General features: G+C 40.5%; 1 protein-coding gene across 27 annotated transcripts in view; it reads right to left on the bottom strand.

Annotated features, from left to right (window-relative positions):
- NCOA7 (nuclear receptor coactivator 7) overlaps nucleotides 1–27918 on the bottom strand; it is a 102824-nt gene that overhangs the window by 21920 nt on the left and 52986 nt on the right. For 12 of the 27 annotated variants that reach the window (XM_009682870.2, XM_068938191.1, XM_068938192.1 and 9 more), the window contains 6 exons: nucleotides 9652–9731; nucleotides 8647–8754; nucleotides 7225–7326; nucleotides 6065–6190; nucleotides 3540–3724; nucleotides 1024–2090 (listed from right to left, as the gene is read on the bottom strand). In XM_009682870.2, the coding sequence (XP_009681165.2) occupies nucleotides 1024–2090; nucleotides 3540–3724; nucleotides 6065–6190; nucleotides 7225–7326; nucleotides 8647–8754; nucleotides 9652–9731 (1668 nt within the window). Of the gene's footprint in view, nucleotides 1–1023; nucleotides 2091–3539; nucleotides 3725–6064; nucleotides 6191–7224; nucleotides 7327–8646; nucleotides 8755–9651; nucleotides 9732–18731; nucleotides 18896–20698; nucleotides 21098–27918 lie in introns of those variants that run through there. The other 15 variants (XM_009682876.2, XM_068938205.1, XM_068938213.1 and 12 more) reach the window with 4 other exon arrangements.

The raw sequence follows: 27918 nt of genomic DNA, 5'->3' as shown, positions 1-27918 counted from the left end.
CAAGAATAAGAGCAGTTTATATTCCTTAAATTGCCACTGCCACCAAAAGTTGTTCATTAAAATATAACCTCAATCACACTGAATTTGCCACATTCATTTTAGGACAATGCATACAGCCTTTTTTTTTTTTTTCTTCTCCTCCCACTGAGAAAGATGAGCACATACAACCAGCAAGACATAAACCCTTCTAAAAGGAGAGGAAAAAATGACTTTAAGAAAAACTGCTTTTAAAGTAAAGACTTCTACTCTTAATTGTCTCCACTGCAATATGAATTAGGGTATATCCACAGGCTCATTGAACTAGAAAGAGAGGAGAAACAGTGTTCTGGGATGCACTAGTGCTCAGAGGCACCAGGTAGTAGTGGAACTAGTAGCACATGAACATGCTCTCTAAACTGAGATTTCATTTTGTTTCATGTTTTCCAGTAACATCCTGAATTTTAACTATAATTATCCAATGGCCCAAAAAACCAATAACGATCGGGCAGTAAGACTCTACCTACGTGCCTATTTATCACTTCTTTGGGAGCACCCGTAGCATGAAAGACACTAGGGTGATATAAAGGTAGGCAAGAATACTCTGGAACCCACTTTACAGCAGCGTGCTACTTTGGATTCTGACTCTCAGAAATAAATTGACAGACTTCATTGAAGCAACAGAACTTATCGATACGGAGTAAAAATTCCGAGGTCATAACGTGTTCTTATCAGTACTGCAACTGGATGACATTTTATTGTCCTTCTTAAAAGCAGTACAGACAGGTAAAGTATGTATAAACAGCAATCACTGAATATAGAAAGAGGAGGCGAGCTACTTGTCAAACTAGAAGCTTAGGAAATTTGAAGGCATTCTTATATTTTTCCACTATTTAGAAGAAAAAAATATATATACATTCTTATGTAAGAGTAAAAAAAGACCAGATATTATAGAAAGAGGAAATTTAGAGCACAAGGATCAATTCAAAGGTTACCGTCATAACGCTGGCCAGCTCTCAGAGGAAACAAGGATAACCAGAGACCTACCTTCAATTGGCACTTGAATTTTCTGCAGCAGCCACAGTCTGATTTCTGATTGATTGTCTAACTGTGTTTCTTGACAGGTCTTGTCTATAGCTGGTACTAATGAAGAGTCCACAGACTCTTTCAGATCCTTTTCCTCTGCTGCTGCTGAGCTGATTTCTAATGAAGGTGCTTTCCTTTCAACACAGCAGGAATCAAGCTCCATACTTTTAACTGTATGGACTTCATTAGCTTGGGACTTTGAACTGCTAAGTGTAAGGTCTATGCCAATTGCTTTATTGTTTTCACCTTTCTGGATTTCAGCCTTGTGCAAGTCTTCAGATGACCGAGACCCATTCCCATCTTTATTGAGGTAAAATTCAATAAGTTTATCTTTCTCTAGCTCTTTCTTAGTGTCCAATGCAGTCTCCACCTTACCTGTTGGGGAACTGATACATTTGTTTACTTCTGGAATAACATCTTGCTTTTCACACAGCTCTAAGTCTAAGTCAGCTTTAGGTTCAATATTGTCCTTTTTTTCCAAGGAATCAACTGTCAAGCGCTCCTGGACTTCTGTAGTGGGTTTGGTTACCTGCTGCTTAGTTCTCCCCAGCTCCCTGGGGTCAGCCAGAAAGCCTTCCATTATTGAGCCTTTCCTGTCCAACCCTCTGTCCATACAAGCTGGAGTCTCCTCCAGTTCAATGAAATCATCCCCTCCTCCTCCCAGGAGAAAATATTCTTTGGTTTTGATGTCTGAAACACTTTTTTCCCCAGAAGGCTCCTTGGCATGTGGCTCTGCAGCAGACTTTTCCAAATGCTCAGTGGCAGTCATGTTGTTGGGAAACTCCAATGACTTTGATTTGATTGAGCCTGTACTCTCAGAAGACTGAAGAACTTCAAAATCAGCAGACTTTTCTATATCTGAAGGCTTTATTTCTTTGGCACCCAGAGCAGTGGGTGAATCCCCATTCTGCTGCCTCTTTTCTTTGCTGAGGGATTTGAATTTGCTGAAAGGATTGATATCTTTCTCAGATGAAAGGTCTTCCCATTCTCCTGGCCTGTACAGAGGACAAAGATCCTTTGGTATGTCACTGTCAGGGAAAATGATGGATGTACATGGGATGTTAAAAGCAAAATGGAAAACAAACAGAACTGAAAAGAAAAATAAATAATATATATCAACTTAAGCTCTGAAACTCAACTAAAAATTACTTTCACCAAAATAAACATATACCAATGGAAATAAGTGACATTTAAAAGAACAAAAAACAAACTTCAAATAACAGAGGAAAATATGGGAAGGATAATACTGAAAAAAAAAAATGAGTAAACCACTCTGCAGAGTATGCCACCCAGGTGAAGAAATGGTACATATGTAAGAACAATGTGCAAGTCATCAGAAGTTCAACAATGAAAGACCTCTGAACAGGTATTTAGCTCTTGAAACTTCGTTTATCCCATATTAACAATGTTACTTCACCCACTTACAATGAGTCAAGCTCTCTAACCATTCATGCTTCCTCTAGTCACTACAAACATGCTTTTGAGAAGAAAGCAGATCAGGTATAAGCTGTACCCTGTTTAAACATGTTTACTGCAAAGCCGTAACTGGCAATAAGGTTTTTATTTTTATTTTTTACTTTTTTTTTTTTCTCTGTCACTAAAATGTACTGACTGAATGCAGGCTACCCCAAGGATTTATTTTTAAAGTGGGGCAATCATAAAATAGTTCAAAATAGAAAATTCTCAAAAACATAACAGCATACAGCTTAAGCTTTGTTACTGATAAAAAGTTTAAGATGAATGAGAATACAAGATTTTCTTCATTTAGAATTTAAAATACTCTAGTAATGAGCACAATGCAAACACTTAGAACATTTTTTGGGGCGAGACAGAGGGAAGCTAGCTGAACTTCACTGACTAAATCGATGTTGCCTAAATTGTGAAGACAAAACCTTGCACAAAACACATACATAAGCAATGCTTAGATTATGCATAAATGAAAATGTAACCTTATTTAAAAAAAAAAAAAAGCCTATCATGTATTACAAACTCTGACTACCAAAATATTTCTGGTTCCAAAGTAGAACTATTCTATAGATTGATATTTCTGCAAGTCCTGAAGATGGCAATTGACTTGCTGTTATGTTCAAAAGTTTTTAATAATACTCTCAGTACGGTCCCAATAACACACTTCCATTGAAACAATGCAATTTTCAGCAGAACCTCCTCATGAAATAACCCTAGATATCAGAGAGTGCACAAGCCTAACCTTGGCACGCCACCAGCGCTTTTAATCACTAATTTTAACTGATCGTCTTTGCAGTTCCGTTTTTGTATTAATGACCCATTTCTCTTTTATTGCCAATGAAGTGTTTTTAAAAGAAAGAGAAAGAACAGCACCGGTGTTCTGTAATTTCTTTGTTGGCACTTTCTTCCCCTGACATGTCTTATTCTCCTGCATTAAACCTCATTCTTATTTTTTTCATTTCCCTTAATGACAATTTGTAAATATAAGTTCAGGAAAGAACACTCCTTACGATGGCAATGCATCTTTAATCTTCATGTGAGAAATGTCATTGTAGAGAGCTATAGAGACAACTTCCTCCATGGGGCAGATAAGCCCATATTCTTCACAGCCATTCTCAATTACCAGCGGATCAGACTTATGTGGGTCAAACATGATGTTGTTTGGCGTTACTATCATGACTCCTCCAACTACACCCTAAAATAGAAGGAGAAAGAGTTAGCACATCACATATAATCCATTTATCACTTAGTACTGGCTTTTAGGCTACTAGCCTAGAAAAACCTCTCTCATGCCTCTTTAAACCCCTGTGATGCAGCGCTTCCTAATCAAACATTTTGGCTTCCAATTGCATCAGGTCAGACATTGCAAGAGCACGAAGAAAAAGATTTCTTAGTGGCACTCCAATTCCTGGCTAAAAAGTACAGAATGAGGAAGAAATCTGAACAATTCGATTTTCAGAGTTGGCTGCTACAAGCTAAACCTGCAGTTTGTTAATCAACCTCAGACAAGATAGGGTGGTGGGTTTAAAAAAAAAAAACACCAAAAAAACAAACAAAACAACAAAAAAAAATAAACAGTACCATTTTACTCTGGCTATATCTACCTTCATAAGATGTCTGAGTTTATATGCAGCAGTACACCTGGAGGCAGCCTTACTTATGGGAATGTCAGGGTCACCATTCTAACCCAAATTCCACATCCCCTTGATCTAGTCTTCAAGAGGTAAAAGCATCTATGTAGTATTTTACCTAATATGAAGCTGCTTCTCCTCTGGTATCACTGATCTGACAGTATTGTACCCGGCTGCAGAAGAAGCATTTAATTCTTCAAAATTTGCTCTAGCCATGGATTTGGTCAGAGGCTGCATCACCCATTATTCATCATTTACTTCAACCTGTGACATCTGACAATTTTTGAAGGTTTTCAAATGAGATTTTTAATGTCTTGTTCCTGTACCCTTTCTCCTCTCCAAGATGAGGTACAAAATTCACTGAACACAGAAGCTGGGCACAAATCATGAGATCTGACAAACAGGAGTCACAGGTCAACAAGCCTACACTGGAGATACTAATTGTTCAAGGTCATCTGCAAGACATGCCAGGGGAGGCTAAGGAGTAGGCAGTCAGATGACCGTGAAGTATTTATCTGGGAGATAAAACTAATGACTTGATGCTGACAGGTGAGCACGTGTGCCTGCTCTCTTGCAAAGCAATACACTTCCCATATGCTTCCCCCTGTATGACTAACGTACACGTAGTAGATTTGTGTTTGGACGAAACAGTCTGATTCAAGGGCAGAGACTTCGTCCGCAGGTACATACTTGATTCAGGTGGGAGGACGATACATCAGTAGGCTGCACTTCTTACCCAGTCACAAAAGGAAGCAAGGTAACACGGGATTCTACACTGGCAAAGAAGCTGTCCGACTTCTGACTGTCATGACTGCGGGTGACTTTTTCTATCCCAAAGCCATAAAACTCGCACTATGTCTTCTGTACCTAGCAAACATCACCTAACAAAGTAAGAGCGCTGCTGTAATTTGTGGGGGGGAAAGCAAGTAGCCCTCTGTTACTCTCTATAAAATAGCAGATTACAGAAATTGCAGAGTGGTTTTAAATGCAGTCTGCACCCACTCAATGCCAAAAGAAGCCAAAAAGTTTAAGTGTAAATGCATCCTTCTTATGAAAGTCATAGGACGAAGGGAAAAAAATATATTTAAAGCACAATGGTTAGCATCTCCAGTGTTGCAGATTCCAGAGAACTTGAAAACCCGAACATGCAAACCTCTAACTGTAATGGGAATCAACAACAGCAGCTGCACAAAAGCATACAGTTCAAGGAGACAAACTCTGTAATCTTTAGAAAAGACGGGGGTTGTCCAAGCTCTGTGCTTTCATTTCTGATACAGCTGGCCCCCAAAATAAGGGCTGCAGTCCCAATAGGTAAAACAAGAGGGCTTGCGAAGGGAGGGGAAAAGAAAAACAAAAAAAAGGCCATACCATGCAATATTTTTATTTGTATTGGGGGTTGCGTGACATTCATTTGCAAGTGCAGAAGTAACATGTATGTTTTTGGAAATATTGCTCTGGAAACAGTTGAAATTTAGCTTCAACTCATAAATGAAATAGACAGGCGTGCACTCATTTTATAAAGCCATTGCACAATACGATGGAACTGGACAACTAATCCTGACACGTCTGAACTCCGAAATGCAATTTTTTCTCTGCAGGGATTATCTAGCAACACTCTGAAGGAGATATTTCTAGTAAAACACTGTAAGGGAATGAAGACGGGCAGAAGAAAGAGCTATTCTTCCATAAAACAGTTATCATAACAGATACAAGTAATTAACAAACAAAATAATATAGCATATTACCATGGCAACAATAGAGCAGCGATAAATAAAGCTAGCATAACATCTACGTTCTTTACAAACGTGGTGTGCATTTGGTTCTCCAACTACTCATCTCTCACCCAAACTGATTTTGCTTGTAAAGGATCTCAAACAACGTCCCAAGGGCTAGGTTCCACCTACCTTACCATCTGTGAAGTAACGACAATTCATTTTTAAGAACTTGACAACAACAGGCTCATCCTCTTCTGAAGTAGAAGATAGGACTCTCTCAACTGGTTTGAAGGCCTTTCTTGCCAAATCAGCATCCTTAAAAAAAGGAAGCAGCAGTGCAGGGTTGGAGGACCAGTATTATATATTCATAGATTTTGGGCAACTAAAACAATTTCTGCCAACTGTTTTCCTTTTGCTTAAGGAGAAAGAGTTGTGGCCATGTAAGTACGCATGTATGTACACTTCACATATTATCCTATATGGAAGAAAAACTTGTAAAATTACAAAAAAACCCTCCATATGAATAACAGGCAAAAAAGTCAGAAATACCAAGGCAACTTAGTATACACTCTTTTCCTATCAGGGACTCACGTTAAGTTAAGTGAAGCTCATTCCTGCCACTTGATCCACACCAAAGACCTCTGCATACAGTGCAGCCCCATTGACATTGGTGTGACGCCAAATGCAGGTGGCAGAGAGGCGAGTAAGGCAAAGCTTAAACACACGGACTCACTCCAGACTTCTCTCTCAATTAGTTATGGTATGAAATGCTTAACTGATTTAATACCAGCACGTGGACAGCCAAAAACCTCTGAAACTACTACCAAAAATCATCACAGCCTTTTAAGAAAAATGAAAGGTTTAATCACAAAGATTAATCCGGTGGTCTTGTCTTATATGCGTCACCATACAAAAAAGGAGGATGCTCATACTAAACTAATAATCCCATGCTCAGCAATCCCAATGCTCCTGCTCAAAGCTCTGGATTGCCAAACAACAGGGAAACCTCCAGGGTGAAACACTAAATACATACTTTATATCTAGTTCCCTATCCTTTAAAAACTAACTATACACTACACCTTTTTCAATTCTTCTGATGTACTCTAGGCCCAGTTCAACTCACACTGGCTTTCTAAGATTAGAGTCCTTCATTTGGAATATGTTAAGCGATGGCAAAGTTTGTAGTACAGCAGGTTAAAGTTATCATTAGTCAATATTAACAACGTTATTCATGAGGTCTCAATTGTAATCTCAAAACCAGCTATTTACACAGCCCAGTATCGCAGTTTCAAAATCAGAACAAAATTATTTAGAAAGCGTTAACACCAGTGAACCAATGTTTCACTTACAGGAAGTTTATCATATTCAGCATCTGATGACGAAGGAGAAACAGGAGCACCAGGGCTGAAAGACGACAACCTCCCAGCACTTGTTTCTGGCACAAAGAGAATCTAAATTAAAAAAAAACAAAACAATCAAAACAGTAATAGCCAGAAGTTTAAAAAAAGTTACTGTAAACACCTATGTTCTACTACAGAGACACACCAATATCCACTCATGATTGCAACACACTATTCAAAAAACTTCTTACTCTAGAGTCCTCTTTCACTAGTGGTGCTGGTGGGGCAAATGCAGATATTATCACAGGATCTAGTTTTACATTTTGTGTTGCAGCATGGGCAAAAAAATAAAATATTTTCCCTAGGGCAAGAATACCCTTTTTTTCCTAGGTTATACTCCCAGTTTCTGTATTAGTCTTGTAACTATTGCAGCTACAAAACTAGTAATCTATAAGACGACTACTAACTTCCAGTGACTCGTAACAGCAAAGTTTAGATGAAAAAAATAACACCACTGTTGAAAAGAGGGGATTTTCAGTAGTAGAAACTTAAAATGCTTCTCTAGGCTGCCCATTTCCAAAAACCAGCATTTTAGCATTTTGTACTTCATTTTAAAAAGCCCTTACATTAGTACAAATGCGTTCATACAAAAATATAATACTTTAACTTTTTACAATTCATCACAGGGAATGCCCCAATTTTTCAATTGCAGTACAGCTTTGGACATCCACCCTAAAGAAGATGCTTCTAAAGCAAAAAAAGAAAAAAAGTTCATACTTTAGTTTTAAGCTAAACATGTTAAGACAAATAAAACCATTTAGCTTATCCCAGCCTTTGTCTGCTGGGTGATCTTAGGCAAGTCACGCCACCTCTTTATGCCTCAGTTTCCTCTCCGCAAATTAGCACGTTTCAGTCTCTTCCTATCTATGAAGCAAGAGTAGAGATCCGCTCTTTAGAAACTAAGTGGTAGCCCTCATATTTCCATTACTTGAATCTCCCCAAAACAGTCCATCATGTATCCATTTATTTCTCATCTTACAGGAGACTGACTCATCTCTAATATAAAGGCAAAGGGCCATTTCAATTACTGTTTCTAACTCCTTAATGCATTATATAGCATTTATCTAGGCTTTTCAAATCAGCTCTCTCGCAACAGATACATTCCTCTTGAGCTTCAGAGTAATCTTAAAGCTTTAGTGACAGCAAATAAATAACAAAAATCATACATAGCAATTACAAAGTCCCTTTCCACCTCCCCACCCCACCCCCTGCCCAAGTAATGATCTAGTGAGTTCCCATTTGAGGGATTTAAATTACTGTCCATTCCCCTTGTATCCGTGTACCTAAAAGATATGTGAAAGCAGCAAAAAGCCTTTAAACATAGCAAATAATCAGGTTTCAGGTATTAAAAAAAAATCATAAAAGATTTACCTGTCCTGGAACAATTGTGTGCGTAAAAAGCTTATTGAGTTCCACAAGCTTGTTTGGGGTGATGTTAAACTTCAATGCTATGCTGTTTATGGTGTCCTGATTTCCAGCCTGAAGAAAGAGTTGAAGCTTAAGATACAGTAGTGATCACATATAGCGCAACAGCTGAACTAAAACCATCTAACAGACTGTTTTCAGGGAATAGATTTGATAATCTAACACATCTTCCATTTAATAGCTATATTTCCCATAGAAAATATGTGATAAGCTAATATCAAGGAAAAAATAAAAAAAATTCTCTCATGCTATACGGTAGGTAAAGCACAAATGTGTGAAAAATGTCCATCTCATTTTGTCATAAAACTTAATTGCAACACCCCTTCAATGCAGCAGCACCTTAATTAGAACTGGTATGGCAAGCGGGGAAAGGACACATGTTGGAAAGGTCATCGCACCTTCATCAGCCCCAGCAAGTGAGACACTTGCTTCGTTTCCAGCTAGGGCACTAGTCCCTTACGTTCACGCTGAGTGTCGGGGCAACCACTGCTCAGCGCCTCTGGACACCACGGGAGTGACTTTCTGCACAGAGGCAGTCCTTCAAGGTACGCTGACAGCACATGCCCATGGTGCTTCAGTTTAGAAAAAGTCCTCTCTCAGCCATTTCAGGGGCCAAGCACAGACCAACGAATAGATGTTCTGAGCAACATTGTGGAACAGAAGTCTTTTTTAGAAGAAGAAAACCATTTTGTCTATTAAAGGGCCATGTTGCATAAATAAAAATAGGACAGGAAACTGTGAGAAGAGGCAGAACACCTGGGCCAAACAGTGGTTCTGTATGTGAGCCTAGCTCTCCTCACTCAAAGATATTTGGAACAATCCCTACTGAGATGCATACAAATTACAGTCATTACGCACTTGATGTTTTCAGTTTTGTATCATTTTAGCTATCAACCTCAACAACTCCACTTCTGAAAAGCAGAAGTGGACAAGCCACACACCAGTACTTACAGTATATTCTATGGTGCCTTGGGGTTTCTGAGAAACCATTTTTTTCTCCTTCTTTTCATTAGTTTTGTTTTGATTGTCATCTGTAGAGGGGAAAAAATCATTGAATCAATTGACTTTCAAGACATTTGTCTAGCAGCACGTTTTAAAGGAGATTTACAGGATGTGCAAACTACATCTGTGAATAGGAACATGAGGACATGTCCAAAATATTTATTAGGCCCAGAAATTGCATCTCAAGGCCAACAACAATTTCATCACGTACGACAGGTTTAGTAATCATTCAGGAACTCTGAAAGCACAATTTACACACGCTGCCACATCAGTACAGAGCTGCTCCCATGTTTTTCTCCACACCTACTATGCAGTTCAGCTTGCATATAAGCACCTGCTGCGATGAGCTGCTATCAGTGCTCAGACAGGAATCAGCATACAGATATATGTGCTGATCCTGCATCAGTATGACCACAGCGCACAGTGGTTAATCATCGTTTCACCATCGGTGCTTCATGTTTAAATGCTATTTTAAACTCTAAAGTTCCAAGCATGCCAAGAGTTCCCAAACAGGCACACACAAAGCACGCTGGTCAGAAGACATTTTCCATCAGCGACCGTATGCAAAACTCACTGCACCTGCTCAACCCTTGCAGGACCAGCAGCATGAGAGGAGCAGTTATTTGTAATTCTTACCTTGGCAGAAGGTAAGTGAAGCTGAAGATACGACCCCGCTGCCCCACCAGCCCCAGCTCCCTGCAAGCGCCCCCGGCCCCGCCACATGCGCAGAGTCCCCCCCCCCCCCCCCGCCCCCAGCCCCGCGTACCTGGGGGAGGAGAGGGTGGTACGCAGCCCCAGCTCCAGGAGCGGGGCCGGGGAGCAGCGAGGTTGTGCATGGTGGCCCTGCACGCTAGGCTGGCCGCTGGCCCTGCCGCCCCTCACGGCTGGCCCCTTGCGAAGGGCGGAGGAGAGGTCCTCGCTGCCTCCCGGCCAGCCGGGTGCTGCTGCCTGGCTGAGGTGGGGAGGGGCGAGAAGGAAAGGCACGGCTGGGCCTAGCAAACTGAGCACCGGGAGTCAGAAAAGGGGAGATGTTGCCCTCCTGAGGGGACTGCTCCTGGGGTCCAAAGCAGAAGGATGCAAGGGAAGAAAGGACAGGGAAGGGTAACACAGGGCTTCTGGCTCACGTCCAGGGTTTGCTGCAACCTTTGCTACTGCCAAAGAGCGAGAGGCAGACAGTAAAAAGAAGGGCGAGGACTCGTATTCCCAACTGTAACGCATACAAAAAGAAAGGAGGAGCCCAGAAGCACGTCACACTTGACCCTTCCGTCAACTCATTTCCACAGGCAGATTAATGCTGAGGACTGCCTCAGCATTTTTTAAAGACTAAAACTACACAGTCAGATAACTTCGCTTTCGGACGACAGAGATTCACACAAGCTCAGTCTGGTCTGCACATGAAGGTGTTATGCAGACATACCCCACGACCTCGCCAGGGATGCAGCCCTGAGAAGTGCCGCAGTTAGCAAAATGGCATATAGCAAAGCAACTTTTCCCTTAGGGTAACAGAGAGGGAATGCATGCCAGGACTAAATATAAACAATTTAAGTACCCGGGGACAGTACATATGGCATGAAGGACAGAAAGGCAGGGACAGGAACATCAGGATGAGGCTGGCTTTTTGCTGTTGGCATTCTGGAACAGAGCGTTATGCAAAGATTTCATCTCTGAGACTGGAGACCCAGAGTAAATCTTTTAGTGTCAGCATTCTTGCTGCTTCTTTCTGACCATTTGCATTTTCATCGTTGTCATCATTTTCCTCAGATCAAGCTCAAAGCAATCTACGGTGAAGGACCGAAAAGCAGGGTAGTGACCACGGCCATCAGAACACTGTACTAAACCTTCAGCAAGCGAATGCCAATAGGAAGGACAGAGAATGGCAAACAGCGGATGTTGCTCTAATGCATTATTTATGAACAGTTGCTGATATGGACACAGTCCTACAAGGAAGAAATCCTCCAGCTAAGAATAAGCTAAATCACGTTACTCTGTGCTACTCAGGAGATACCTCTTCTGTTACTCGAGGATAACTAGAACTATGCAATACAAACAGGAAGGGAAAATTCCTAAGCTGCCTGTGACCTATCAGTAGATTACGACAGACAAGGCAAGGTTTATAGATAGAGGCAATCTTCTATTAAATCAGTTGGTCTGGTTTGAAAAAATACACAAGTTTTCAGATATATTAGCTCTTCCTCAGCTCTGAAACAGTACACAAAGCGGTAACAGTTAAGAATGATTATTTGGAGCTGACTAAATATGTATCAGTAAGACTTTACAGGGGGGAAAAAAAAGGTAAGTTGTCCAGAGAGAGGCAGAGAGAGCAACAATTTGTACCTATTGAACGTGAAAAGGTTACATGCACAGGGAAGGAAGTAAACAGCTTCTCTGTTTGTTGAAACTCATTACCTAATATCAAACACCATACACTCGAGATTCGGTCTCTGGAAGGTAGGAGAGGTGACTGAGGGCTGATCATGTCAGGAACTACTATATAATGTGGCAAAACAGGACCCCAAAATACTGAGGCAATACAGTTAACTTTCATCACCACAGCTTCCTACCTTAGAGGGGAAAAAGAGTTTGCAGCGCAGAGTACCTGGTATCTACTACAGAAGTTAAGTTTTCAGCTTCTACCCTCCGTTTTTTTTCCTCTCTCACTTCCCTCCTGCTGTAAACAAACCTTAAAAAGTCTTCTCAGTAGCACTGGCTGCATATATTTCGAGTAGATAACATTTCGTTGGATAATATTTTATGACCTAAAATACCATGTTGGAAAGAGACATACAATACACTCTAGTTCTTGGCTGACAAAGCTGTCCATTTGTTTCACAGAATCCCCAACACAGCTGTGATGCAATGCAGCAGTATCAGCTAGATGCCCATACTACACTTTTAAACCTCGAACTATACAGACAAGCAAAGAGAAAACATTTCAAAAAGACAAACCAAGTTCTTACCAAATATATTACAGACCACCTTTTGCCCATAAAAGCCAATACATCCTACATATGCCCAGTACCTAGTTGGTTCGTTTTTCTTCTGCATCCATTATTCATGTTCAAGAAAGTAAGCTGGTCCTTGCAACTGCAATATTAACAGCCTATGCAAATATGCTTGAATACATTTAAAAACTTCTTAAAACAAAGTCCATTTAAAATAAAGTAGTTAAAGAAACCTTTCCTCCGCAAGCTGGAGATTTCAGAGAAGGATGTTATTTTTCTATATGGCCAGATAACAGTACTGCAAGTGCTGCCAATTTAACTCATTTTAAAGAAAATGAGGATTGGTTCATAAGATTCCCACATTTACTTTTTAGCAGTGACGGTGGCTGAATTTCATTACATAGTCTTTTTGCCAAGATTCTTAAAATCAGATGTTTTTACAAAAAAATCTAATAAATGTTCATTCAAGATCTTTGTTAGCTGAATTAACCCTGTAACAACTTTCACGTCATCTCCCCCATCTTCATGTTTAAATTTAGAGTTTTGTGAATTTTCAGTGCGCAATGAAAGAATGAATATTTCTTAGAACTGCTGCTTTAAGCAGAAGTTTTTCCCAGATGGCATAACGCAAAGCTAACTCCTACACTGCCAACATGCAAAGCCCTTTCCCCCTCTCCGCCTTGCGGAACAAGGGCTCCTTACAGGAGTTGCCCACTGCATGCTCTGGAGCAGTCTGTGATGGAAGGGAAGGAGGGCAGGGCTGCAACACCCACACACGTCACAGGAGGCTCATGCTAGCGAGAGCCTCGTTTTCTCTCTCAGCAAAAGTAGAAAAAGATGTTCCTTTCTATCCTCCTCCTCCTCTTCTAGAAGGATATTTGCCATACCCAACCATAACCTCCTGAAGGCAGAATGCCTGCAGCTGCTGCTCTGCCAGGAACCCCCTACACACTATTATCCACAGCAGGCTAAAAGGAGCCCTCACAGTCTGTAAATCTACCTGTCTACCAAAACTGGACCCTTCTTGTTTGGATTTTTTTTTTTTTAATTCCCAACAACAATGTATTTTGGATCCCATCCTTACACTGACCCTAACTATTTGACAGGCTACTATTCCAAACCACATATATATATATATATGTGGAAATTTTTGACTTGTTTATGTTCCTAATTGTGCATGTGAAGCTCTAAAATTGTAAATAAAAACCTTATCAGATCCCCTGAAAAGAAAAAGTTCTAATGAATCCATTAAATCTGATAGGCACTGCTCATCCCATTTACTGAACATGTATAGCTAGGCCAAGGTCATAAATTAAACTCTGCATGAATGGTTGCAGAGGGGAAAAAAAAAACAGTAAAGACAGCAGAACACCACAGTGTATTATTTGTCCAGTTCCCTCACATCTCCTTCAGGAAGTCAAATGTTTTCTGACATGATCCGCAGGCAGTTTGCTCTGGTAGTAGTGCCATGGGCATCCAGAGCACACCAAAGCATGACAGAGTCTAGCCAAGGCTGACCCACAGTAACTACTCTTTCAGACATAACTGGGTGGAAGGGAGATACCTCCTGCCAAGCTTTAAAATAAAAGCAGCTAGCTACCTTTTGAACTTGGACATTTGCTTAGTGGTACAGTGACTGATGGTTATGCCTCCCAAGCTTTTCCTGCATTGCACATATGCTGAACAGGGGGTATTAAAATCTGAGAACTGAAGAGGTATTCATGCAAATGTAATCCCACTGCATTTGCAGAAAAAGGGTGGAGTGGGTGGACTGAACCTCTCCGCACTTTCAGAAAACATGTAAAACAAGAATTATGTAAAAATAGTAATACTAATGAGCAATGAAAATGAATGCCAAGTGAGATCAGGCAAGAAAACACTGGCCTATTAAAGGCTAACAGGACTAGAATAGAATTTTTTTTTTGACCTTATCAATATATTCATGCTTAATTCAGTTTCCTAGTAGCTTGTTCACATTTCTTTTTGCAATGCTATAGGAAACCTTACCCCCCCCCCAAAAAAAAAAAAAAAAAAAGAGTAGCATAGCAATAATTTGGAAAGCAGCTACTGATGGAGTAAGATGAAGAGGTCAGCCAGTGTATCATCTAAGAGATCTTGACTTACGACAGGAGAATTACACCTCTGCAACTACATAAATAGCTGTAAAAACAGAACAGAAGAGGTCAAGAAGAGTTAACAGAATCTTGGGCTGCTTGTACCAAGACACAACACCCCAGTGCAAGAAGATGCCATAACCATTAACTTTATGGACTAACCTGCTGCCGGCTGAAGCCAGCAGGAGGTTTTACAGCACTAGCAATGACAGCTGAACCATGCCAAACAGTTGCCAAACCATCACTTTGGCTGACATCAGAAACCAATATCAGATATGGCCAATATCAGAATGTCAATGTAAACAGGGGGCCACAAAACTAACACTTCCCACAGCAGGCTAATAAATTTCGTAGCTCAAGAGAAGAGAAGCCATACTCAATAAGACCAAAAGTCCATCTTTCTCATCAATACCAGTCTTCTGCATGAACCCTTAATAAGGGCCTAGGGAGAATTTTAACAGTAGGATGCAAATGTAGCAGTCTTTTCCCTGACTAGCCCCCTTAGCTTCCAGAAATCAACGATTTCCTTAGCTAAAGCAGCATCCACTAACCTATCCAGTCCCTTTTGGCCTCCACACTCTCCTACGACAATGAGCTCCCAAATGTCATTATGCACAACACAAAGTAGTACTTCCTTTCTTTTATTTTAAACTTGATTAATTTCACCGATCACTCCAAGTAATATTATTTTAAAGGTGAACAAATGATCATTCCTTATTCATCTTCTGCATATCATTCACAACATCACAGGCCTCTGTATCTTCCCCTTAGTTACTTCATTTTTTCAGGCTAACATTAGCATAACTTAGACTCCTTCCTACCTCTCTGATCCCACTGGCTATCCTCCTCGGTACTTTTTCCTTCTTCTAATACATCCTTTTTGAGATGGAGGGTGGAAAACTGCGCACAGTGTTCAAGATGTGGACGAACCATGAATTTATATGACATAACGATGGCTTCCTTAAGACACTATTAATCTTTTTCCACATCACTGAGTACTTCAGTACTGCTTTAAGACATTACAGTCCTATGTCGCTGTAACAGATTTATTAGAAGAAATGAAAGAATATAGCTACAGCCTAGCCAACGAGGCCTAAGGAGTGAAAATATGAAGGCAGCTTGCAAGAATCTGGAATGAAATAAATTCAGGGGAGGCAGTAATCACTTCCAGTAACCTAATCATTAAAAAAAAGTACTGATACAGAACTAAGCAAACAAAGCTTCCTGGGGTAGTTACCTTCCTTATCAGTGAGTGAAGCCTGATACATATTATAAAAGATAGACATGTAGGTAGTACAATAAGCCTCACTTAAGTCATTCTAGAGAGACACAAAGACCTCAAGAATGTGCAAGTCCTGCTTTGGCTGGTATAGGAGGGAAGGGGAAAAAATGAATAAGTTTATCTAAACAACCTTTTTTCGTCTCTACTTTCTAGACTGACATTGTAACAATTTTCAGCAATGCTCTTGTGCACAGAGGTGCTGAATATATATGTTGATTTCATTTGGTGTCTCTGTAGGCATCTTTCCGACTCTCTCAGTCTCAAACTGAACTGCTGAACCGTGTGTTTAATAAAATCATTATTTTTATTAAAGGTCTTTCTTTCAGCTACTCTCAAGCCTGAGTGAACTCCACCATGGGGGCTAGATCCCTGCTCTGGGACATCCCCCACTGACTCCAGGATCCCAGTGCTACGCAGAGGCAACAGCAGCACCCTAGCGAGAGACCCCATTCCCTCCTTCATCCAAATGGAGGCACTAGCAGTAGCTGGGGCACACGCCCATGAAGAGGCCTTTGGCTTTTAGGCATTGGATCAGACCTCCCTGAGGAAAAGGCAGCAAATTAGACAGAAACATCCCCTGGCCCGGATTTGGGCAGTGGACTGCTAGCATTGTACAAGGGGGGTGCACTATCTTAGGTGTCTCCTCTCCTGTTCTGATTTCTCTTTCTCCCATAACCTCCCGCAAAGCCCTCACCTTCATTCCTGCATATTTTTCCTCTACTGAATCACAATGTTCCTTTGTCTTCCTCTTTCTCTATTGCTGGAGTCACCTGAAACAAAAAGTCAGCTATCACCTATCATGACCATACCTGTGCTCCTTAGTCACGGAAACTTCCCCTGCCAAAGGGGAACAGCAACTCCCAGAGCCACGTGATTCTGAAACATCTACAGCTTGAGCAATTTTCCTCTGTTTTCATTAACAACAAATGGTTGTGATTCTGCCCTAGCTATTTTCCAGGTAAGCCTTTTAAAGGAACAAAAAGATCACCAGAAAATACAGGCCCCCAACAAAATCACAACCAGTTCAGGGAAGTGATATAAAAAAAAGGCTGCAACTCCTTCTGCTATAAAAGGAGACCATGTTTTAATGCATTTATAAATAAGAGTTTAGCCACTGATACTTCCTTCTACTTGGAAAATTGTAAACATGTGCAAGAGACTTAAATCGCTTTCCTAACTAGTTATCTACCCCTTCCCTCACAAAAATGTGCTTTTTGCTGCCTTGGTTTAAACTGAAAAGGCACAGAACAATGCTGCATATTCCTAACAGTTTATGATCATTTGAATGTGCTGCACTAATATGTGAAATGACCTTTTTCCATGCTACCAAAGTCAATGCAACAGAGTACCCACTGCCATCCTTCCCTTAAGCCTCTTAGTCCTTTACACCCACACACAGGGTTGGAGGAAAGGGCCTCTCCATCAGGATTTGTCCCACCAAGCAGCCCTATAAAGAGATACTGCCCAGGGCAGTGCCACGGTCCTCTTTTGCTGGCACTTCACATCAGGCATGACAAACCAACTGGAGTGACATGAAGCAAGAGACGGAAGAACTGCAGGGACAGTGCAGGGGCTGCCAGCACCAAGGGACACAAAGGAACTAAGCAGCTCTCATGCTGAAGATGGTAAGATGCATACCACAGCATTCAAAGTTTCCTTCATGTGAACTTGTCTAAAAAGCAAGAGGAGGAAGAAAGATCTAGTTAAAAAGGTCACTGAAATTTATGAAAAGGAAAAAAAAATAATAAAAAAAGACAACTTCAGAGGGAGGCAGTTCATATACTACAACAGCCAGGAGTAATTCTGCATGTTGAGGAAAAAAAAAGAAAGAAAGAAAGAAAGAAAAAAACAGTGAGATACAGCCAGGAGTCCAGTGCTTTAGCTCTAAATCTAATCTGGAAAAAAAATATGGCAATACTTAGAACATATGGAGAATAGTGTGTTGCCAAAGTGGCATATCACCCAGAAGAAAGTACTAAAATGGGGTGACTAGAAAATGCTTTAAATTGAACACTACTGTCAGAAGAGAAGCTTAAAAGAGCAAATGTGCAGCGGGGATGTCCAGTGAAGGCAGGGGTGGAGGAGTGTTCCTTGTGGTCTATATGTTGTCTGATGACACAGGAAGGATTCAGATCAGATAACCTCATGTCAGACCGAAATTAGATGTACTACCTGCACATTGGGTAGGTAGAGATCAATCCTTAAGAAACAGGTCATGGCGATGCTTATCAAAGTTGCAGCAAACCCATAGAGAAAGCCATTACTAGATGCACCCGTTTTGCTGATGGAGCCTGCACAACCATTCCCTGCTAATGGGGAATGCCAATGGGCTAGCTTCTGCCTCCATCTCCCATGGAAGCCATCCCCAGGAGGAGGAGATGGGCCTTTTTTCAGGAGCAAAGCAGCCCATTTGCCGTGCGAATATTTTGGGTTACGGGGCAGAAGGAAGGAGAGAACAAGAGGAAATGAAATAGTCTTGTAACCATGATAGTCTGAAATAGGCAAACCAAGATTGTGAGAGGCAGTAGGTTTCTGTTAAAGCAATTGATATAGGTCGAAAAATGTGAAGCCTTTGCAGTCACAAATCCACTTTTCAGGTCGAGGAACAGCAGGCTTTGCAGATAAATACAAGTTAAGAACAACTGCTCAGGAGTTTGATTAAATAGTATTAGCTGGACAGAGTTTTCTCACCCTCCCAGCAGCAAGGATCCTATCTATCCCTCCTTGCCCTGAAGTAAGGTGGTTACACAGTTTTTCTTCTGTGCTGGAGAAGCAACAGATGATGTGGTGCAGATGTTGAGTATCCTTATTCTCTCTGAGACAGATTGGTTACACCAGCAAACACCTTCGGTTCTCTGTGGATCAAAACACAGATCACATTCCCTTTCGAATTTGAGGCACAACCTTAACACACATTGTGGCTATTTTTAAACGGTTGTTTAAATTTCAGGAAATAATTTTGCATGCCCCTATGAGAATAGGATGTAGATTAATATAATTATCTTGAACAACTTTTCAAAGGAGGGAGAGAGAGAGAGAGAGAGAGACAGAGAGATTCATTTTTAAAGATGGGAAAAGAAAACAGCAGTCATTTCTGCTAATCACATTTAAGGGAACAGCTCACACAATTCTTAAAACAAGTTCAAGCCACAACTGGACCACTTCCCCAAGCAAAGTTCTCGCAGACACGAATGTGTCTCCCTTCACAAGGCTGAGCTACATACAAGGCTGAGCTGATTTAACAGCTCACTACTTCCGAAAAAAAGGAGAGGTTTGTTCTCCCTCCCCTTCTTCTCCCAGGGAAAGACAGATGTGAGCTGTATTACTGAACCATGCTCAGACTTTGCTCTTGGAGAAGATGTAACTGACATTGAGATACTAGTCGCTGCTTCATTTTGGGCAGGTTTTTTTTTTTTTTTTTTTTTTAAAGTGCCTAGGTCAAATTTTCCAAGAGCAATTAAGGGCCCTGAAGCAACAGCATCTCTTCTGAAGATTTTACACTTACATATTTTGAAAATTTACTTTGTATTTATTGCAAGTGGTAGTTTATACTGCCACACTATAATATCGGAACACGTTTGTCAAAACATTTCTGGTATGTCAACAAACATGTCAAAACGTTTGTCAAGTACAGGTAACAAGCCATTCAAAACCAAAAGGGACTGCTCAGATGCTTGAAGTTCAACACATGCTGTACATCTGCAGACCCCTGAAACTTGTCCAAGACTGTAAGCTTGGGAGCTGGGCAAAGAGCTTTACTGTAGAGGTAGTCTTGCTTCACATTATAAATCACTTTGGTATCTTGAAAACTGCAAGAGGTATTTTATACTTGTACACTTATTTATATTTGTTTACTGCAGCTATACAAACAAAAGGGAGAAATACAAATGGTAAAGGGATTTGAAACTAAAACTGGGGAAAGCAGTTTTCCCTACATATCAGGAGGATACCTTAAAGAGGACAGGAAAAAAATGCAGATGGCTCTTAAATGATATATAAGGCATTTTAAACAACTGTAAAAGCTACTGAACAACATTCTGAGCTCAAAAGCAAGCAGGATTGACTATCAGCCCTGTTTAAGTAGAAGAAAGCATTTACAGGATGAATCAAACTCATCCATATGCAAATACCTGAAAGAAAAGGAAAGAAGCAGATGTCAAGAACTATTTGATTTTTGGTTTAGGGAATGTAATGGAAACAAAACCCACACAGCTACCAAACTGACCTCAACAAAATTGTAGTGGCCTAGAAGACAGTTTGATAGCTCACTTACTCATAACGTAGAAAATTCGTGTTTGCGTAACGCAGCACAATTATACAAAGATACGCAGAATTTAAGTTTTGAAGGACTTACAAAGACAGACCAAAGAGAAGTATATGGCTTTTGTGATCTAGATTCCTTGAATCTCACATAATTTAACAAATGATATAGCCAGTTCTTCAGGGCAAACACAAGGGTATGGTTTCATAAATCAGATTAACAGCTACTAATGAGGAAAGGACTGTTTTTTTTCTCCTACTTCTTTTTACCTTGGGCTCTGGCTCTCATTTAATCCCACAGTGAGCCAATTCAATTAACTAAAACTGAAAACTAATTCAATAGAAGAAGAAAAGTGATTTTTTTTTCTTTGCTAGTCTTGTGAATTGACTCAACTTACCTTTTGCTCAGATGAATGCCAGTACCAATTCAGGGAGAGGAGACAGTGCAGTCCGGAGCAGGGACAGAAGCACAACACCTCCCTTTTTGGTGCCAGCAAGGTGTTGTTTCACATTGTGGAACACCAAGGTCTTGATATCACTCAGCTGTGCAATGAAACCATTGCCTCAAAAAAACTACAATCACCAGGCATATATGGAGCTAGTCTTTATCTAGCCTGGGCTACTTTATGGGATAAATTAAAAAAAAAAAAAATCAAATCAAATCATTTTCGATATATGGAATTTGTGTATTCCTCTTAAAGATTTTAAGAAACAACCAGAAAGATTCAGATGGCATAAACTGAATAAATTTTAGCACAAAACATGATGGCTGACATGACAGCAACAAGGAGGAGTAGCTGATCTAGAAGGGAAAGAAGCTCTCATTAGTTTTAAAATGGAGCTATAACAAATTTTATGCAACAGTTACTATAGCAGAGAACTAGATTCAAGCATATGAGCAGCTCCTCTAGATCTGTGAATAAACTGCTAATACGAGCTTAATAGAATTGCAAGTTACATGTCCCAATGGCCAAGCTAATCCTCCTCATACTACATTTTCATACCTTTTATGGACCACAATCATCAGAACCATTCATACATGAGGTTGTTGACTGAGCAACATTACCTGAAAACAACATCACACAGCTTGGAGATATCCACATTATTGTACAAAAACAAGTTTGGAATTCATTGGTTTTGGACAGCTTAACTTCTCAACTGTATTTTGAAAAGTAAGCAGCTTCCTGGCTTCAGTTTCTACTCATCCTCCATTGATCTATGAATTGCTGGCAACTCTCACTCCATCCCTACCTGCCTAACCTTTCCAGGACAAGGTGGCATTTAACTAAGCTTGGTGTTAGTGCAGGGTGAGAAGATAAGAGGGACAGGAGTGTCTTAAAAAAGCTAGCAACATCATATGTAAAAGCACTTGGGTGGTAGTTCCAGGTTGTAACTCTGCTCTTTCCCCCCAGTTAATTGTATTCTCTCTGCCTTATCAGTCTTATGTCTAATATATTTTATCACAATTTTTTTCCAAAGCTTCTCCTCAGTTCCCACTTCCCGCTGATACTGTCTGGATGCAAACATAAATCATAATGTCAGCCTTCCAACCCACTACTGTGCACTCCTGCATCTAGATAAAGCAGCAGTGAAACAAAACGAGATCTTGTTACATAAAGCTTTAGGTGCGACAAAAACATTCAAAAGGAAATTCACAGAAAATTTGGGATGGAAAAAATGTTTGCTAGTGGTTCCTCCTGTTGCGTTTACGTGATACAATTAGATCTACTGTGGAAGTACTTGCAATCATATATTTATTCAGGCCCTGGATAGCCACAGCAAAATATCGACGTTATTGTAACAATAGGAAGTGATCATAGTTTCCATGAGATGCGCTTGTTCCCACACGCTGACCTAGTTTCCATTTGCCCCTAACAACTGTCTTTCCCCTCTGTTACCTCACCGGGTACTGACAGCCACTGTAAGATGGACTTTGGAGCGTGTTGCTCACCTGAGCTATCCACAAGGCAGACCAAAGTCCTACTCAGTGTCGACACTGTCACTTTAGATTAACTGTACTCAGCTGCCAAATACCACATCTTCAGCGCGATGCTTTACCCTCCTTCAGAGCAAACATTATCAACAAGCCACACAAAGGACAGCCTGCGAGCAATGGATGTCTACCACCTAAGGGCAGATTAAATAGCTACTGGCCATGAGGTCCACAGCTATCAGGAAAGTGATTACAGAGTGTACACGTACACAAGAGCTATCTTTAACTTCAGAAGCACAGATAACAGCCAAAGCAAAGATGCAGCAATAGAAACTTTAGCACAAGCTTCTACAAATTTGCTGGGTACACATGCGGTATGTACATGGCAGGAACCTCTGAAACTGCATTATTATATGCTCAGCACCGTTTGGCACCAGTCTGTTCTAGTCCTCCACTAGTCAGACTGGTGTTACACAAACCAACACTAAACCAACCTTCCACAGAAACATCAGTTTGCATAACACAACGATAAGCTTGGCATCAAGAAACCTCCTTCCCTTCCACAGTTTGGCTTTACTAACATTAAAGAAATGTCGACTTTACATTAAAACCTGTTCACATCTTCTCTTCTCACTTCTTCCAATTCCTAGTTCAAGATCATTCAATCTGCCCCAAGACCCCTTCTGTTTGAGTTTACCTCTAAAACCTCTCGCTCTCCTTTTGTATTTGTGTAGCATGAAAGGTCCTCTTGAATGAGCTGCCAGATGGAGTTGCAAGACAAGATGAATCTTGTGCTTTGCCAGAAATATCAGTCAGTAGAGGGTTTTAGCCATCTTATCAGATTGCAACAGTAATCACACACTTAAAGACCACTATCAGAGAATTCTACACCCCAAAAACTAGAAAGGTGAATTACATGAAAAAATTGAACAAATTACTTGATTAACAGTTCTACTGCATGCATAAAATAAAAATCCACATTTTCAGTTTATTAAAGACAGCAATAAAGACTCTGTTAAGTGCTGCCTTGGATAGTGGGCCCCCTGGGATACCATTTTTCTCATTATCAACAGCATGTGAAAAAGTTTTCTGGCTAAACTGGTCACCTGCAAGATGTATACTCCTCGCAAGGTGTCTGTGGTATCAACTCATAAACTAGACCAAAACCATGTAGGTGACACATAAAGATTGATTTGAATACATTACAGAAACAGGCTGTGTTACTGGGAACTGCAAGAAGAGAACTACAATTATCCCTAGATCAGATGCAGAAGGACTTTCTCATTTTCTGTCACATGCTTGACTGGCTCTTCAGACAATTGATATCTATGTGGTCAGGAAACCAATTCTTATGCAAATTCTACATCCTGTTTTCAGTTAGTGCAAAAAAAAAAAAAAACAACAGATATAGGAAGGAAAGGTTCTCAGGGCTCTCCTGGTTTTCATTCAAGTTTAGAAACAAAATGGAGAAGAAGGAATGAGAAAACGCAAAGATCTTCCTTAGGAAACACTCTTGGCGCACATCTCTTTCAACAAAAATCTCTAAACCCAATTTCAGCTTGCAAGCTTGTTGCTGCTGTTGTTAACAAAAACACCAGATAGGCTTTTAAGACTAAATAATGCTTAGAATCTATCTTTTCATACCTTTAATTTTTTCAACACGCATACCCTGGCAATCAAAGGCTTAATGTGTATGACTCTGTACAGCTCTTCTCCAAGAAGAAACTTAACAAGCACTCTATAGCAGTGCTGGATTTGGAGGCAGCCTCAAAAGTGGCTTTAAAGGAAAAAAAAAAAAAAAAATCTATCTGTGATGAAGCTGCTGCCAAATAGGCAATTCCACCAACCTTCCTTTCCGCCACCAGCTTTGCACTGGCAGAGTTCGCTATGTACCAACCCTAGCAAAAACAGCTCTGCTTTCAGGTCGTGGACTCTTGAGGCAAAGGCAGGTAGTGGGACAACACAGCTGGGCTGAGGAGGAGGAAGGGCAGGATGCTCTTTTAGTAACAGCGTGGCCTTAGGCTGGCTCAAGCTCTTTATTAAAGTGCACCCTGGGAGGGATGTTGTTACAGCCAGAGCTGGTTCCAGGTTTCTTCTACAAAGATGGAGGTGGAAGGAAGGGGGCAGCTACTGTTTCAGGAAGTAGGGATGTAAAAAAAAAAGGCTCAGTGGGATTTTATGGAAGGCTTTGGGTATAGGAAGGTTATAGCAGGGTTTTGCAGATGAGTAGAAGAGAAGCTGCCCATCTCTGGTCTGACAGAGAGCTTCCCAGGGAACTTACTGAGTTAAGCGTCAGAACCTAAATATATCCATCACAACACTATTGCTATACAATTTCTGACTGATTATCTACTAAAATCAGGATGCAATACACAACGTGAGGCAAACTAATCTGCTAACAGATCAGGGCTGAGGGAACATACACTTAGGCACCACAAAAGATATACACCTTTCAAAAAAAACCTTAACATTACACATGCTGTTTTTATTCATTTGTTTCGCTTCTTGAACACAGAGCATCTTGTCTGTGAAGGCTCTGCCATTTAAACATATGGGGCAAAAACACTTCAAAATGCCTGCTGTATCCTGTCGTTTATTTGTTGGTAATGATGATATTATAAGTTAAAAATATACAAGAAAATCAGAAAGACTCTAAATATACAAACATATATACCTGGTTTTGTGTACAAAGATGACATCAGCATTTGATACACTGCTGACTGCCAGCACAGCTTCATTACACAGACCTTTGGGAGTTGTAGAAAAGAGCAACTCAGCTTATACAAGATACTGATCCCAAGTGCAGTCTGCTGAGTCACATCACAGACACCATGACAGACTGATGAGACATTAGGAAACGTCAGCTTGGAAAGCTGGGAACAAGAGCATTATGAAATAGAAAAAGATCTTCCAGCTTAACCTTGCATTATTATTTAAACACAGGTCCAAGCAGTTCTACTTTTCACAGTATATAGGTTAATTTCCTGCAGTGTATTTCAAGCAAAATACAGGAAGTGGTTTCAGAAGAGCAGTTAAAGCCTTGGGGATACCAGGCTTAAGCTATGTAGAATCCCAGAGAACAAGCCAAGGGAGCTGCCTATGTTTGGATGCTAAAACATTCACAATATGATTCGAAACACAGCCTCACATGTTCCTTATGTACTTGGATCATGAAGCAGTTAGGATATCCCTCCCTTTAAAAAAATAACACCTTATAAATGTAAACTACAAAGCATACGTTCTGCCTCCTCTCTGCGGGCAGAGTTCCCTACAGAGGTGCCTGGGCTCCACGGAAGACAAAGGAGCGACCATGGCGGGCGCAAACATCTACCCCAGCACCATGGGTGATGGCTCTGCAGGCACCCACAGTGCTGGTCCTGGAGGTCTGGGAGAGGAGGAGGGCGAAGGATCCAGTCTGTGAGGTTTTACTAGTCCTCCCAGAATGACAGCACAGACGAGTGGAAGCCAAACAGCTCTGCTGGTCCTGTGCAGCCTTAAGGAGCTCATTCACAGGGCACCATATGTCTGGCTTTTCCAGCAACGTCCCCTGTCAAGTCAAAAATACCCAGGCGGACGTTCGTGACACTTGCTGTGCGTGCACTGACTAGCCAGTGCATCCTGGAAGCAAAGCACTCCCTAGCCATGTACACCTATTTCCCTTCATTATCCCAGCCAGAAATATGACAAACCTTCATTTATTCTTCCAACAAGCTTCCCTCGCTCCTCCTGCGCACACACACACCATAGCATCTCTGTGTGCTGAGTCCAGTTGTTCCATCACTCTCCCCCCTTTCTCCAGGGGCCAATTTTCAGGGTTATTAAGTGTCTCTACTTAAACATAATTAACAACGTAAGTGCTCACTGTTCTAGAAAATTCAGGCCCCAGGTAAACAGATAGCTCTCGAAAACGAATATCATTTGTTCAGCAGAGGTTAGCTTTAGCTGATCAAACACCACTCACGTCATGCTCTAGTCTGACCTTTGCCAAAAAGGTCACAAGACTTCGCTATGCTAAAATCCTACTCTGAGCAACTGCTATGGTAGAATATAAATTTAAAAAAAAATCTATTAAAACCTGGTATCTTGCCCCAGTGACGGAAATTCCACTATAACCCTTCATAATTTTCTCCCTTCATTAATTACTACCGCTTAAAAAGGTATGTCTGATTTCTAATCTACACTCGTCTCTCTCCATCTCCTGTCCTGCTTAGCCTGCTAAAGCTCACATTTCAACTACATACACAGGTAATTTAGGCTCTGGATTTTTTCCTCAAGAAAAGTTACAACTTAAGGAGTCCCATACAACTCCTTTGGCCTTGGTTGACTACTTGAAAATTAAGGAAAGGAATATCAGATCTTGTATTAACCTTTTTTTTAAGGCTTTCTGGGAAAAAAAAAAAAAGTGATCACGAATGTATTTAATCAACTCTTAAAACTCCTACATGAAAAGTAGATCGCCAGTAAAAAAAGAAAAACACACACACAAAAAACCCTATTAAGCTTTTTTTTTTTTTTTTTTTTAATAATTTCTAATTGTTTGAGTGGACACATTCACATTAGAGGATATGAAGACATCATCTATTTTCCTCTTTCTTCCCTTCTTCCAAGATGCAGACCAGAAACAGAAAACTATTGAAAATTAAACCACTACAATGAGCTAAAATTGTTTCTAGTTTTTATTTTGTTCATAACAAAGTTAAGAAACCACTTAATGTTACTGGATAGAGTTTGCATTTTCTCTTCTTTACATTCCCATTTCAGTTCCCTAGCTTCTCACTTCAAATTTTCATTGGTTTGCCAATTAGCAATGATCACGTTTCCAATCTGGTTTTATGAAATCATATAAATTACACTGCAATCTAACAGCAGACTTCAAAACATCTCAGCCTTCGGTCTTAACTGCGGGTTTTGAGGCACCTTGCAGTATGTTGTTAGGTAATTCTAAAAAAGGATTACATACAATGTAATACAAGTTTCACTCATTTACATCTTTTACTTAGTTCTGCACTAAACAGGAATTTATCCATCAAGATGTAGCTTAAAACAGGATTCCACACATCAGAAGCTCAAGAAATGTTACGATATTTTCATTTTAAATTTTCAGAAGTTAACTGCTAGCAGTATTATTTCTGGTATCTGCAGTTCTGATCAAGTTCTCCTGTCCACGGAGTAGGCATTCCTTGTATGGTCTGACAGTTTCTAGTAAACATCAATTAACACCTCACCTTAAACTAAGATAGTAACACCTTAACACCGATCCACTGGGATTCAAGGTCATTTGTTCTTTATGCCAAAATAGGTGATCTGAAACTGATAACCCCCACAGTCCCTTGTCCACCTCATCCTTTCTAAATGGTTTCAGCAAACGATGCTAATATAGCAACTACGTGATGCTTCCCATGCAGCCCAAAAACAACTGTATCCTGTTAACATCCATAAATAAGATATTCCAACCCACTTGTTATTCTCTCCATGCAATTACAGCCAATTAAATAATCACTTCCTCTGCTGCTTTAGTTCTGAGATCTTGATTTTGGAAGAAAAATTCACTCTTCCCTTTTCACCCCTCCCTACACGTGCTCCTCATCCCATATTTGCTGTCTGAAGCCAAACTGAAACATAAAGGTACACCACAGTCTCAGAATTTGGGAATATTCAGATCCTGTTCCTCTTACTATTATAATA

The sequence above is a fragment of the Struthio camelus genome, chromosome 3, assembly GCF_040807025.1.
Source record: "Struthio camelus isolate bStrCam1 chromosome 3, bStrCam1.hap1, whole genome shotgun sequence".
Classification (NCBI taxonomy): Eukaryota; Metazoa; Chordata; class Aves; order Struthioniformes; family Struthionidae; genus Struthio; species Struthio camelus.
The sequence above is the reverse complement of the archived record's forward strand: the minus strand, read 5'-3'. Positions and strand labels throughout refer to the sequence as shown.